Source organism: Halichoerus grypus, chromosome 11, assembly GCF_964656455.1.
Source record: "Halichoerus grypus chromosome 11, mHalGry1.hap1.1, whole genome shotgun sequence".
NCBI lineage: Eukaryota > Metazoa > Chordata > Mammalia > Carnivora > Phocidae > Halichoerus > Halichoerus grypus.
Genome location: NC_135722.1, coordinates 15038681 through 15053774, shown reverse-complemented (window position 1 = coordinate 15053774; position 15094 = coordinate 15038681). Strand labels below are relative to the sequence as shown.

The 15094-nt window shown below is 40.8% G+C and overlaps 1 protein-coding gene and 1 non-coding gene across 5 annotated transcripts in view; both read right to left on the bottom strand.

Moving 5' to 3' along the window:
* Positions 1–15094, bottom strand: part of CKAP5 (cytoskeleton associated protein 5) — a 102855-nt gene that overhangs the window by 16537 nt on the left and 71224 nt on the right. For all 4 annotated transcript variants that reach the window (XM_078058076.1, XM_036104948.2, XM_078058077.1 and 1 more), the window contains 12 exons: positions 14074–14202; positions 10556–10750; positions 10054–10189; positions 8899–8987; positions 6445–6570; positions 5104–5253; positions 4617–4820; positions 4268–4403; positions 3239–3432; positions 2117–2289; positions 773–946; positions 430–550 (listed from right to left, as the gene is read on the bottom strand). In XM_078058076.1, coding sequence (XP_077914202.1) covers positions 430–550; positions 773–946; positions 2117–2289; positions 3239–3432; positions 4268–4403; positions 4617–4820; positions 5104–5253; positions 6445–6570; positions 8899–8987; positions 10054–10189; positions 10556–10750; positions 14074–14202 — 1827 coding nt within the window. The remainder of the gene's footprint in view (positions 1–429; positions 551–772; positions 947–2116; positions 2290–3238; positions 3433–4267; positions 4404–4616; positions 4821–5103; positions 5254–6444; positions 6571–8898; positions 8988–10053; positions 10190–10555; positions 10751–14073; positions 14203–15094) is intronic.
* Positions 4033–4143, bottom strand: LOC118543803 (small nucleolar RNA SNORD67). The gene has a single exon (XR_004921254.1). It is a non-coding gene; the product is annotated as a small nucleolar RNA SNORD67 (small nucleolar RNA).

Here is a 15094-nt window from a genome sequence, read left to right as displayed (position 1 = left end):
CCCGATAGCCTTTGTACTAGCTGTTCCCTCTGCTTGCATCCCTGACCACCAATCGAAGTAACTATTCAGCTCCTCTCTCTGATCACCCCATTTGAGTTCTATTTACACAGTAGTTGCTCTTATCTGATATTTTCTTGTTTACTTATTTTCCTCTGTCCACTAGTAAGTAAGTTCCATGAGAATTGGTCCCTACTTACTCAGCGCTGTAGCTCCAGCCTCTGGTGAGTGAATGCAAGCATAAAGAGCAAGGATCTATGAGAGCCACCTCCTGGGAAGCAAGTGATGACACTAAGTGGTCCCTGTGCACTTTTTCATCAGGGCAGTGCTGAACGCTGCCTACCTCCTTTAACTCTGTGACCTGTATGCAGCCACCACTCGTCCAGCCTCTGCTGCCAATGGAATTACTGTCATGGGTCATACCCCCATTACCTGTGTCAGAGCTTGGATGCTCGTGTTGATGTCACCACTGGCTACTTGGGAGATAATGAAATTGATTGTGGATGCTGTATTACTGTGCATGTCATCGAAGTGTGGAGAAACAGCCCGGATTCTAGAGAGCAGAGCAAAGGGAAAAAATTCAATCTTTGTTACAAGACATCCCAGTGAGTTGGAATTACGCAGTTCTCCACTAGCTCCAGGTCTGAGTAAAAGAACTGTCACCAGCCATATAGTAATCAGTTCTAAAAAGTTGTGACTACACAGAAAGCTCTTTCCACGTATGCACTCTCATGATCATGCACTGCTGACACTTAAATGAAAGAGATTAACTTACTTGGGTTCGGGAATAAGGACCGGTTCAAAAATGTCATCCAGTTTGTGCTGAACCAGCTCTGGCATTTCACATCGGACCGTACCACTGTCATTCTCAATCTCATCTAGATCCAGCTGGAATTCTCGGCGCACCATCTGGGCTGCCTCCGGATGCCCACTCATGCTTCGGGCTTGGCTAAGGAAAGCAAAAGGAGGCTCCTGAACTAAAGAGACTTCTGAACCAAAGAGCAAGAGTCACACTGCCAGTTGCCCCAAAGCTTCAAGACAGATATTCAACTTCTGGTTTCAGCCCCCCTGAATGATTTAAGTCCTTGAGTCTAAGCAAGTGCCTTCAATGGCAACAACTCTGGCTCACGAAGCAGATCATTTTACCTTGTATTTACAGTACCTTCCAAATTATAAGTATTCTCTCTAGTTCACTAAAGCCAACAAACCTTGTACTGCTATTCCAGATGGGGCAGAAAATAATTAATAAAATATACTGACTCAAAGCTCTCTACTTGGGCAAAAATTTAAGAAAAATCTAGGCTGGCTGGTTCTTTTCTGCCAAATTAACCAGTATTTTAAGTTTTTCTAATCATAAGCATTCTTCCATGCAGTGCTCGGTATACTTTAGACTTTAAGGGACAGTCATCTCTTTTTAGGAATATTCACTCTTGACAGGTCAGAGCCAGTGTTACATCCAAGCAATCGGTATTTAAGGTTTCCAAATTCAAGTTGGTTAACATTAGATAATGGACATAGCCCAAAAGAGAGCTGTCTTGCTCAGAAGGCAGTATTTTGAGTCCCTATGCCAATTCTGGTTTGCAGGCATTTTACCTATTAGCTTTTATCTGAAGAATAGGAACCTGAGCATGGCCAGGTATAACACAAGGACAAAGGTGAACCAATAATTTCGCCACATGACACTGAGTTGCCACTTCTGCTAGCCAGTGGACTTCTGGGGAGGCCTGATTCAGGGGATACTGATGGACACCCTCTAACCTAAACTCTAAACCAATCGCCCTCCAGAGGGGATGAATCCAAGTCAGAAGTTAGAAAGATATAAGAGCCCTGCTAATGAGAAATTAGCAGGAAGTACTTACATCCTATAAGTGCGATACATAATTCTGTCCACGGAAAAGCAGTGAAAGAAGGCACAAGACTATTTAGAAGTGGTTTTGAGACAAAGACAAAGACAATGAAGACTGAAGAATTAAACATTCGGTTACAAGACATTTCCCCAGACACTCTGGCATGCATGGTAATGGCTACAGGAACTCAAGATTATGTTACAGGATAAGCATTAAGCACATGAGGCAAAGGCCACTGAGATGTTCTTAGACAACTGTCTCCATCTACATACTTGAGTTTGGAGGACATGTCCTCGGCTGGTCCCTTGCGCAGCATGTTGGCGTTGGAGTTTACGCTCTGAGTGCGCGGAGGTTTCTCCTCCACCTGTTTTACTGGGGCAGCCGAAGGTCTCTTTGCTGACCGCTTAATCCTCTCCTCGAGCATGCTCATATCCTTTTCAGAGAGCTGTAAAAACAGGCCAAATTGAATTTATTATTAGTACGCCCCTCTACCAGGATATGAGGAGAATTTAAAAAACCTAACTGGAAGACTCAAGAGTCAATATCCATTCACATAGTGAAGCAAGCAGAACCTACTATGTTGGGGCAAGTTTATTTTCAAAACACTAGCTACATTTAAAATCAACTATTGTTAAAACCTGTTATAATAAGAGAATCTACGAAAGAAGGCAAGGATACAAAAGGAAAGGCTATTAGGAACTACAAATGAAAAGGTCCAAGATTAAATGACGCTTTCTCATACTTGCTGTGTCAGCACTAACTATGTGAATGAAAGGCTAGAAGCTTCCCTGCTGATCATCTGTAAAATTCCCATCTGCTTTATCTCCTTCACTGACCTATAGTGAGGATGTAAACAGATTAATCCAGGTAAAAATATATAAAAACTGTGTAAATATATGTAATACTCGGAGGTCACTGGAGTGGACTGAGGTACAACCATGAGTGGCCCCGGCTCAAAGTCAGCAATCAGAAGCAGCACCTGATGGGTCTGCAGAGTGTGGCTTGTGGCTCCTCTCCTCTCACAGGTACCAGAATCTACATTATACACGTGAGTACTTGTTCACTAAAAACTAAATGCACTAAAAATTACAGAGCAGATTTCTAGGCAGAACATAAATCCCAGACTAGCTCAGGATAGGATTCAAAAACAGTTCTTGTTTCTAAAGCAAACTGTATGAGGAGAAGGTGCAGAAAAGAAAATCTGGTTTCCAGTAAGACATAGCATAAATGTCCTACAACGATCAGACACCCCCAAGGGTTTATCTGGACTCGAGGACACACGGGTGGGTTGAGTTTATAGTAAAAAGTGGTAAAAACTTAGAGTTGCGATGGTATAAAAGTGGACTCCTAACAATTCACAACATGCTGACAATGTTCAGCGAGAAGTCACTCACAGTTCCGATGAGCTTGAACACTTGATCCCCGTGTACGTTGTACACGGTGACGATAGTATTGAGGGCAGCATTGCGCACGGCGTTGTCCCGGTCTCCTATGTGAATCGCTATCTCCTTTAAGGCTTTCCCTGGGGTTGGTTGGCAAACATTCATGCCGTAGGACTCGACCAGACACCCCAGTTCTTCCAGGCACTCTGATGGGGAAGAAAGGTTAGATTAATGAGACCCAACACACATTCCGGCTTAGAGACCTTTTTTTTTTTAAGATTTTATTTATTTATTTGACAGAGAGAGACAGAGCGAGAGAGGGAACACAAGCAGGGGGAGAGGGAGAAGCAGGTTTCCCACGGAGCAGGGAGCCCGATGCAGGGCTCGATCCCAGGACCCTGGGATCATGACCTGAGCCGAAGGCAGACGCTTAACAACTGAGCCACCCAGGCGCCCCGAGACCTATCTTTACTAGATACATTTTCCTTGGCATACATGAAGAACTAAAATCTTATTCTGGCTCTGCCTAGAATTTTTCCTTGTTTACTGCCTTCTGATAAAACACACAATCAGGGATGCCTGGGTGGCTCAGTCGGTTAAGCGGCTGCCTTCAGCCTGGGTCATGATCCTAGGGTCCTGGGATCGAGTCCCACATCGGGCTCCTTGCTCAGCGGGGAGCCTGCTTCTCCCTCTCTCTCCGTCTGCTTGTGCTCTGTCAAATAAATAAAATCTTAAAAAAAACCACACACACACACAATCATATACTACTACTATTACAGCGAGTGCTCCTGGAAGCAAGGGATGCCTGTGAGTCAGATGGCCCCTGTGCACCTGATTGTGTCAGCAGGGTGGTCCTGAGCAGCGCCTGTATCACCCGATACTGTGGCTCCACCAGTGTGCAACTCATCACTCCCACAGGCCAAATTGGAAGGTCGGGATCAACCACACAGACACTGAAATGTCCTCGGTGCATCTACAAACTATTTCTTTTCGAGGTCACTGCTGCACAGACTCACGCCTCAATTTAAATTGTTGCTTCACCTGCTCTTTGCTTAGAGTTCTTGGATTTGGTTCCTTCCATGATGAAGGGGAACATCTTGCTGGCTGGGTAGACAAGGCACATCCGGTTCAGGATGGCACGGACATCTTTACGAATGACATCCTTTGGTTCTCCAACCTAGTCGACAAGGAAAATAACGACTGAGGCAGTTCCTGAGTAGCAAAGGGTCCTTCCTTCCATGCGTCACACATCTTGGAAGAACAGGGGCACGGGAATGAGCGGTGAAAGGTATCATCACAGAATAAATGGAAAAGGGAGAGGGAATAAAGGATGGGAACTGAGGTCAGCTGGGAACTTGGGCAGTCTTCCAGAATGAGAACAACGCATTACCTTGAGGATGAGATAGGGGATGAAGGAAGATGCTTCATTCTCAGTAAGATGATACTCCTCCTCACTTAGCAGGGTGAAGAGCAATTTTAAATATTCTAGGGCTTTCATCAGGACACTTGTATTGGTGTCAAAAAACCGCAGGGTAAGCCACTTTAAGATAAGATCCAGGCAACCAATAACACCCTCTTTTTCACTCTCCAAGTGCTTAAAACAGAAGACAAATAAGACTGTATAAAAATATGAGTTCTATTAGGTAAGTACATTATAGATTTTACTAGAGTCCAAGAAGAAAACAGATTTTTAAGATTCTATTTAAGACCTAAATTATGACAGTCACTTATTCTATCAAATAATACTATAACTCTAAAGCCAAAGAACATGGTGTATTCTAGTTCCTTCTCAAGTCACGTTAACTTCTGGTTATTTCACAAGGCTCGGTATTTTCATGGATCTGAGATACACGTGTATTTATCTACTGTAAACCTACATCAACCATGACAGCAAGGGCTTTGTTATGATGCTGAAAGTCTGAGTGAAACATCTCATCTTGTAACCACTTAGCCACACAGCTAGACATCTGAGTCTTTAGTTGCTCAATGTATTCATCCCGTGGAGTAGTAAAATTCCACTTCAGCACCTGAAAAAAAAAACAGGGAAAGGGATAAGATGTTCAACTGAAATGAGGTAGAGAATTCTATTTAAAGCAGCTGCAGAAATCAATATAATAGGATTTTAAAATTCGACAAGATTAATTTGTAATTAAATATGAATGCAAAATATATTATCAAGCAGTCATACTTCTGGAAGGTTAACTCTTAACATCTTCAATTCAGCAATTCTCACTAGAAAAATCAATGCTCTCTTATTGTAGAACATGGTGGATACTACTGGTACAATAAAGGGAAAATTTGTAATATCTATCAAAGTTAAATACGTACATACATTCTAGTAGGAGTTTAATAAAGATATATTCACATATGTGTACAAGTACCTACATTCAAAATGCTCATGGCAGAATAGTTTATAATAGTGGGAGACTAGAAGAAACCTAAATGTTTATATTGTGGGTTGGGGATAAAGAAAGGTACATACACATGATGTACCAATAAAGAGAATGAATGGATATATGCACACAGTTATGTAATGACCTTTAAGATATTTCAAACATCATTAAAAGAAAAAAGCAAAATACAGAACAAAGAGTACTGCATGTTCCCGTGTGTAAAAAGCGCTATACATTTATACATATATAACTATATAGTATGAAATATTCATAATTCTGGAGTAATGCACAAAAATACTGGTAATAATATCTTCCCTGTGGAGGGGGACTAGGGGGAGACATGCTTCTTTTACTACACTCTGTACTTTTCATACTGCTTGAATTTTTTTTTAAACATGTATTCTGACAGAAAAATTTAACTGCCTAAAAATACCAAAATAACATAAAAAGAGAAATGACTGAATTAGACAGATAGTCACCAGATCTGTCTTTTGAGGTATCAGGTACAAGAAGGATTAAACAAGTACCCTACTACAGATGTGTAGTTGATAAAAATCAGTATTTTCCATTTTTTTATTATAAAAATTAAAACAACTTGTTTCTTTCCATTTGGAGGAAGAATAGGCAATAGCTCCATTCTATAGTTCCTTTTGTAGTAACTAATGCTCCCATAAACCTAAGAGAAACAAGCTATAATTTATTAGCAAAAGATCCAGTTCATTATTAGGTATTTCACAATGAAATGAATTCCAGACAGTAAAATGGTTCTTGATTACAAAACAAAACAAAGCAAAAAACTCCTGAAGGTTCTTGTCCCTTCCTTACCTTTAATCCTTTTTCATCTTTCATTCTTTGCTCTTTTCCATTTGGAACAACAATGAAAATAGGACCAGATTTGTCTTCATCCTCCTTTAAGCTGGTTTTGCTGGGCACTTTCTTTCCTTGTGCACTCTACAGCCAAGGTTCAGGGAACATTGGTTAGCTAGGCTACTCTTCCTTGGGAATATGATGTTACTGCCCGGTAAGCGGGCTCTCTATAAAACAGACACTCTCAACGTTATATTCCCCATGAAAGAAACAGATGAGCCACAGAATCTTGCACATACTAACTTTCTGTACATTTCCAAAAACATATGTTTGTTTCTTTTTTTTTTTAAGTAGACTCTACGCCCAACATGGAGCCCAACACAGGGCTTGAGCTCATGACCCTGAGATTAAGACCTGAGCTGAGATCAAGGGTCAGATGCTTAACCGACTAAGCCCCGCAGGCGCCCCACCAGAAATTTTTTTTTTTTTAAGAGGGAGTGTGAGCCGGTGGGGGGTGGGGGGGTGGCAGAGAGAGAATCTTTTAAGCAGCTCCACGCCCTGAGCACAGAGCCCGACCAGGGCTTGATCTCACAACCTGAGCCAAAATCAAGAGTCAGATGCCCAACCTACTGAACCAGCCAGGAGCCCCCAGAAATGTTTTTAATAATACATTCTCAAGTAACATTCTCAAATACGTACCTCAAGTGGGTTACCTTGTACTGGCATGTAATATAGTTGGAAAACTATTACGTATCATTGGTCTGGGTCACAGACTCTTTGTTTATTGGACAGCTCCGTTGTTTTTTTTTTAATAGATTTTATTTATTTGACAGAGAGAGAGGAAGAGAGAGAGAGAGAGAGCACAAGCGGGGGGGAGCGGCAGGCAGAGGGAGAGGGAAAAGCAGGCTCCCTGCTAAGCAGAGAGCCTGACATGGGGCTCGATCCCAGGACCCTGGGATCATGACCCGAGCCGAAAGGCAGCTGCTTAGCCGACTGAACCACCCAGGCACCCCTGGACAGCTCCTTTCTTTCCTGAAATCTTCAACACCACTTACAGCTTTCCATATTAATGACATTTTGAATGGCATTTACACATGTCTTAGTCAAGAAAGCTTTTCTGTTTCTCTGCATATAAAATCTATCTCTATCACATCATTATAACTAGAGATTCTCTGAACCTGTTTCTAGAGAAACTTGCTAGAAACATTTTATTTTTTTTATTTTTTTATTTTTTAAAGATTTTTATTTGACAGAGAGAGACACAGTGAGAGAGGGAACACAAGCAGGGGGAGTGGGAGAGGGAGAAGCAGGCTTCCCGCAGAGCAGGGAGCCCGATACGGGGCTCGATCCCAGGACCCTGGGACCATGACCTGAGCCGAAGGCAGACGCTTAACGACTGAGCCACCCAGGCGCCCCGCTAGAAACATTTTAAATTATTAAAGTGGTTTTGAAAAATAATCCAAGATTCTGAATCTTTGTAACAGATGGAAAGAAAATAGTGAAAACTGAGAATATGTATTTAAAGTAAAACTTGAATTTCAAAACTGTAACCATTATTAATTATTAAGATAAATGTAGCAAGAGCCCATTATTTCTAGTAGGCCAGAATTTCTAGTTCAAACACCGAAGTCATTCAGTTAAAACAAATATGAGATCATTTATGTGAAACTGCTTTGCAAACTGCAAAAGACTGGGGGAAAAAAGGACAGCATTAAGAATAGTGTCAAAAATACTTCAAAGCACTTGTGATCAAAATACTAAAATAAGCACTTGTTAAATTTGGTATGAGGACAGTGGGGAGGATAGGAAAAGAACAGCTTCAACTGGACAGTTTAGAAGATAATTATCTATTTAAATTAACTCACTGAGTTAAAGGACCAGGCAAAGGGAAGGAAACAAATAATATTCAAACAAATGGCCAGAGTGCCCATTCTATATAAGCATATAATAATAAATGTACCGGGGGCACTTGGGGGGCTCAGTCAGTTGAATGTCCAACTTTCGGTTTTGACTCAGGTCAGGCTCTCACAGGTCATGAGATGGAGCCCTTCGTCGGGCTCTGCACTCAGCAGGGAATCTGCTTGAGGATTCTCTCCCTCTGCCCCTCCCCTGGCTTGGGCTTGCTCTCTCTCAAATAAATACATAAATCTTAAAAAAACCCAAAAAAATAGTAGGGGCGACTGGATGGCTCAGTCAGTTAAGCATCTGCCTTTGGCTCAGGTCATAATTCCAGGGTCCTGGGATCAAGCCCCGCATCGGGCTCCCTACTTAGTGGGGAGTCTGCTTCTCCCTCTCCCTCTACTTGTGCTCTCATTCATGCGCTCTCTCTCTCTCTCTCAAATAAAGTCCTAAAAAAAAAAAAAGAGTAGTAATGTTCTTTCATACATAATATGATCTTTCCTAATAGAATGACTCAGCGTATAAAACACACTTAAAAGCAATTCTACATCTAAGTATGCAGAGCTAACATACCTTTGCTTTAGAGGAAACTCCTAGAGCTTTGGCCTTTTTCGGATCAGGCTTGGTTTCTACAGTGCTGGAAACAGAATCTTCAACAGGTGCTTTGAGAAAAAAAGGCATCTACTATAAATATAAACTCTAACTAATATCACTTTATTCTGAGCAGGTTAAATACATAATGATGAGAAAGCCTACAGCTTTAAATGTGTCAATTTAGAAAGTATTTTCAATTAGATTTTTTCCTAATCTTTTTTTCTGCCTAAATTTCCTTTTTTAAGCATAACCCTAAGAAATTAGCTCAATCTACATCTACTTTGCCAACAGTTAAGCTGAAGTTTTAAAACTATTTTCTACGTTAACAGTTAAAAAAACCTTTTAGATTGATACTTCCTTAAGGGTAGGGTCTGTCATCTTTGGTACTCAGTATTTACCATATAGCAAGATTCCAACAAACGTTGTAATTGAATATATATGTTGATACCAACAGTTTTACACATGTACAATTTCTAACTCTATAGCATGAATAGTTTCTACCCCATTAAAAAGAATATTTTATTTAAGTAGTAAGTCTAGAGAAGAAGTGGTTACAGATTAGAGTTTTACTTACATATGATGGAATTATAACATTAGTGTGATGAAATCAAGAATTTTCTCTAAAAGATTAGTAAGAGAATGAATCGGCAAACGGGCACTGCAGCAGAACTCATTTGGGAATGAGGAAGAGGAACTCTATGCTGGTTTAGGCACTGACTGGCTGTCCTTGTGCCAGTCACTTAGTCTTTTGGGTTTCCTCATCTCTTAATAAAGGGGATTAGACTAGATGGTCCCAGTTCCCCCTCTATTATATCCAATAGCAGAAAATGTATGGAAACCTCAAAAATAGGATGGAACACTCACTTTCTGGAGTATTTCAATGTGCTATTCCGAAACCCCTTTTTGGAATTGTAAACCAAATTAAGCATCTTCATACCTTCAGCACAATTCCTAGCATAAAACTTGACAAATGTTTGTGGTAGAAGGGTGAGGAGGGAGGAAGAGAGGGAGGGAAGGCAGGAGGGCCTAGGATCTAAGCTGTTTGGAAATTCGGTAAGAAATGAAGGCTGGATTTCTTTTTAGAGTTCCCCTGGGCTACTTCCTTCCCCCTTAACCCTCTCAAAATAGAGTTACCTGAAGCTGGCTGGAATTTGGCTGGAGCTGACCCTCCCATTGGTTTGGAAGTTGCTTTAGCAGATGCAGCAGGCTTGGCTGGCATATTAGCTTTGGCTTTCTCTAGCATGGCCAATACCTGATCTTTAGAAGTTGGCTAGGGAGACAACATAACAGAAGTGAGAGGCCACATACATGATACACTCATAGTATGCTTACTAACAGAGCTACTGTCAAACACATCACTGAGCTCCCAGTTTTGAAATACCTATGAAGTAAGGGAGGCGGCACACAGTGCAAGAGAAGTAACACACATTATGAAGTCATACTAAATTAGCTACCATTCTAGAAGGTCACAACTTTTGTCCCTGCAGAGTCAGGTTCTTGGGAGTTCAACATATTTTTGCTCTCACTGGGGTTTCAAGTGAAACTCCTAGGAGGTAATATGATCTCTTGCCTATATATACTCATGTTCAATATTTTTCTAATGGCTTTTAAGAGCAGCAACCACAAGAAATAGTACCTTTAGTTTCCCGGTAGCCTTGGCCATTTTCTCATATCCCAGATGCATCATGAAGAAAGGCAAGGCATCTTGGGCCTTCTTCCGCACATCTCCATTGCGATCTTCCAGGCACGAGTAAAGATGAGGAACACAAAGGATAAGGTCTGCGGGGGTGGAACGAAGAGTCGGTAGTTTCTCAGCCAGCCAGCCCAGAAGCTGCCAAAAGAAATAAAGACCGGTTACACACTTCAAGGGGAAACTTATTACTTATGATCTTAGGCTTAATGACTGCATCAGTACCGAACACTGAATTAGTTCTTACACTCAAGTTTCCAATATAAAATCAGTAATTTTCATTGTTCAAGAACAATGTTATATTTAAATGATATATGCAAAGATGACAATTTTCTTTAAGATAAGGACACGGTTTTTGTTTGTTTTTTTAAGATTTTATTTATTTATTTGACAGAGAGAGACACAGTGAAAGAGGGAGGACAAGCAGGGGGAGTGGGAGAAGCAGGCTTCCCGTGGAGCAGGGAGCCTGATGCGGGGCTCGATCCCAGGACCCTGGGACCATGACCTGAGCCAAAGGCTTAACGACTGAGCCACCCAGGTGCCCCAGGACACGGTTCTTTAGACCACACTCGGGCATTAAACTATAAAGCTTTAATAGTTGTTTTTTTTTCTTAAAGATTTTATTTGACAGAGAGAGCAGGAGAGCACAAGCAGGGGGAGCGGCAGGCAGAGTGAGAGGGAGAAGTGGGCTCCCCGCAGAGCAGGGAGCCCCATGTGGGGCTCGATCCCAGGACCCTGAGATCATGACCAGAGCCAAAGGCAGACGCCTAACTGACTGAGGCACCCAGGCACCCCAAGCTTTAATAGTTTTTTTTTTTTTTAAAGATTTTATTTATTTATTTGGCAGAGACAGACACAGCGAGAGAGGGAACACAATCAGTGGGAGTGGGAGAGGGAGAGGGAGAAGCAGGCTTCCCGCAGAGCAGACAGCCTGACGAGGGGCTTGATCCCAGGACCCTGGGATCATGACCTGAGCCGAAGGCAGATGCCCAACGACTGAGCCGCCCAGGCACCCCCTCCCAAGCTTTAATAGTTCTTAATTCATTTTACAGATGAAAATCTTTCATTTATCTTTTAAAAAAAATTCTAAAGAATTACTCAGCTAGAGAAGATGCAGAACATTTATTTGATCAGGAGAGGACAAGGTCTACCAGGACTTCTGTTTTCAGCCCTATATCGACAGTTTTTCTCTATTCCTCCCAAATAATTCATAACTGTATTTATTTTTTAATTGAAGTTCTGAGATCATTGTAGCCACATGGAGTTATAGGAAATAATACAGAGATCCCATGCACTCAGTTTCCTCTAACAGTAGCACTTTGTAAAATTATACTATAGTTTCACAACCAGGATACGGACATTGATCCAATCCACTGATCCTGTTCAGACTGCCCAGCTTGGCTGTTCTCATGTGTGTCTGTGTGTATTTAGTTCTATGGTTTTACCACATACATGTTCCTACATCTGACACCAGTCACGATTTTAAACAGTTCCACTACAAGGATCCCTCAGGCGCCTCCTTGTAACCGCAGGCATCTCCCTCCTCCCATTCCAACCCCTGATAATTACTAATCTGTTCTCCATTTCTAAAATTTTGTCATTTCAAACAATATCCCACAAGTGGAATCATATGGTATGTAACTGTTTGGAGCTGGGTTTTGCCACTCAACATAATTCCTTGGTGATTTCCCTCAATTGTTGCCCGTATCAGTGATTCTTTTATTGCTAAATAGTATTACCACATGGACGTACAACAGTTGGTTTAACCTTGCACCTGTCGAAGGATATCTGGGCTGTCCCCCAGTTTTTGATTATCATGAATGAAGCTGCTATGAACATTCATGTATAGATTTTTATGCAGACATAAATTTTCATCTTTATGGAATAAATGCACAAGATCACAACTGCTGGGTCATATAGTAACTGGATGTTCAGTTTTGGGATTTTTAAAAAAAGATTTATTTATTTTAGAAAGAGAGAGAGGGCATGTACACATGAGTGGGGAGTGAAGCAGAGGGAGAGGGAGAAAGAGAGAATCCCAAGTAGACTCCCCACTGAGCCCGACACAGAGCTCAATCTCATGACCCTGAGATCATGACCTGAGCCGAAATCAAGAGTTGGACACTTACTGACTGAGCCACCCAGGTGCCCTCTACATGTTTAGTTTTATAAGAAACTGCCAAACCTTTTCCTAGAGTGGCTGTACCATTTTACATTTCCTCCAGTAGTGTTAAAATTTCTCCAAAACCTTGCCAGCATTTGTGTTAAAACTATTTTTTTATTTCAGTAATTCTGATAGTTGTAGAGTGATGTGTCACTGTAGTTCTAATTTGCACTTCCCTTATGGCTAATAATATTGAACAACTTTTACGGGTTTATTTACCACCTGCATCTTCTCTTCAATGAAACATCCTTTCATGTTTTTTGCCCATTTTCTTTTCTTTTCTTTTTTTTTTTTAAGTAGGCTCTATGCCCGACATGGATCTCAAACTCATGACCCTGAGATCAAGAATCATATGCTCCACCAACTGAGTCAGCAAGGAGGAGCCCCATCTTTTGCCCATCTTCTAATTAGACTATTTTTTTTTTTAAACTGCTTTGAGAATTCTTTCCATGTTTTAGATAATGGTTATTGGATACTGAGTTAGCAAATATTTTCTCCTGTGGTGTAGCTACCTTTCATTATCTTCACATGGTCTTTTGCAGAATAAAATTCTTAATTTTTATGAGGTCTAATTTATTAATTTTTTCCATTGATGGGATTGTGGTTTTGGAGTCAAGTCCAAGAATTCTTTGCCTGAAGAATTTCTATATCCTGATATTTTTCACCAATATTATCTTTTTTTTTTAAAAGATTTTATTTATTTATTTGAGAGAGAGAGAGAGCACAAGAGGGGGGAGAGGGAGAGGGAGAAGCAGACTCCCCGCTGAGCAGGGAGCCCGATGCAGGACTCGATCCCGGGACTCCAGGATCATGACCTGAACCGAAGGCAGTCGCTTAACCAACTGAGCCACCCAGGCGCCCTTCACCGATATTATCTTTAAAAGTTGTATAGTTTGGGGGTGCCTGGGTGACTCAGTTGGTTAAGTGACCAACTCGTGATTTCAACTCAGGTCTTGATCTCAGGGTCATAAGTTCAAACACCATTTTGAAAAAATAAGTAAAATAAAAGTTCTATACTTTTATGTTCTACATTTAAGTCCACGATCCATTTTGAGTTAATGTTTGTACAGGATGGAAGGTTTAGGTTGAGGTTTAGTGTTTTATCTATGGATATCAAAGTGGGGGGGGGAGAGAAAAAGAGGCACATGAGTATAAAAGCTTCAGGAATTTGGTTTCATTTTATTAACTGTTTCATAATGAAACTCATTCTATTCATACAAGCATATTTATTAGGTAGGTCCGGACCTCTAAGAAAGTAAAATCTGTCATGAGTAAAGCACATTATATTTGTAATACTTACCTCTTGCCTCAAAAAAGGATTTTCCTTTTTGAGCTCTTCAGAAAGATCTTCTCCCTCCAGCCATTCCTTCATGCCTGTCTGTTCTGCCCAAGCATTCACAGTTGCTAGGGCAGCTGCCCGAACATTGTTCTAAATAGAGAAGAGAATTAGTAAAGGTAACATCAGTTATGGTTTGGAGGTAGGGAGTGAAACAGTTTGTTACTTTGGGAACATGAACAACGGAGGTTTCTCTAAGGTCCACATGAACATACTTGGAATCAACTTTTCTGACACAGAATCTAGTTCTATGGTTGTACTGAAAATCCAAAGTAAAGAAGAAACATAAAACTCCAATTGTAAGGTCCTGTACTCAGTTAAATTAGGCAAAAACAGTGACCTGGGCATAAAGTATCACGTAAGGGGAATAAACTCAGAGGTTTTATTTTCTGAAGCTCTGGGGGCTGTTATGTCCATGGTTATCTATAAAGAATGTAACTCCACAGGGTAGAGAACTCCTAATAGTTAGACTGAAATTACTAACAATTTGCCTGAACACTTATGTTTTCATATTAACTTGCGTTCACAGAATGAGGACTTATTGACATGAAAAACATTAAAATACCCCAATTCCTCATATTAAATGAATTGCACAAAAAAAAAGACACATTCAAATATTCAATCTAGGGCTAAATATAAGAGGCTTGCAACTTTCAAGGAGATTAATTCTAGGACTGTGAAATTGAAGTACTAGAAGATCCTGCTCCAGCAGTTCAGGAGAACAAGGAAGAAAATAAATACATGACCCCAAAATTCATGAACGTATTCACTCTTCATAACAGTACTTATAACAATGATGTCATAATCGTAATAGCCAACAGTTTTTGAGTGCATACTATATGAGACAGTAACAGGTACCTTATGTACAGATTCTTATTTAGTTCTGTAAGAATGAAATTTCATAGATAAAGAAACTGAACCTCGAAGAAAATAAATAACTTATCTAAGGGTCGCAAGGCGAGTGACATAACTGTTCACCTTCATA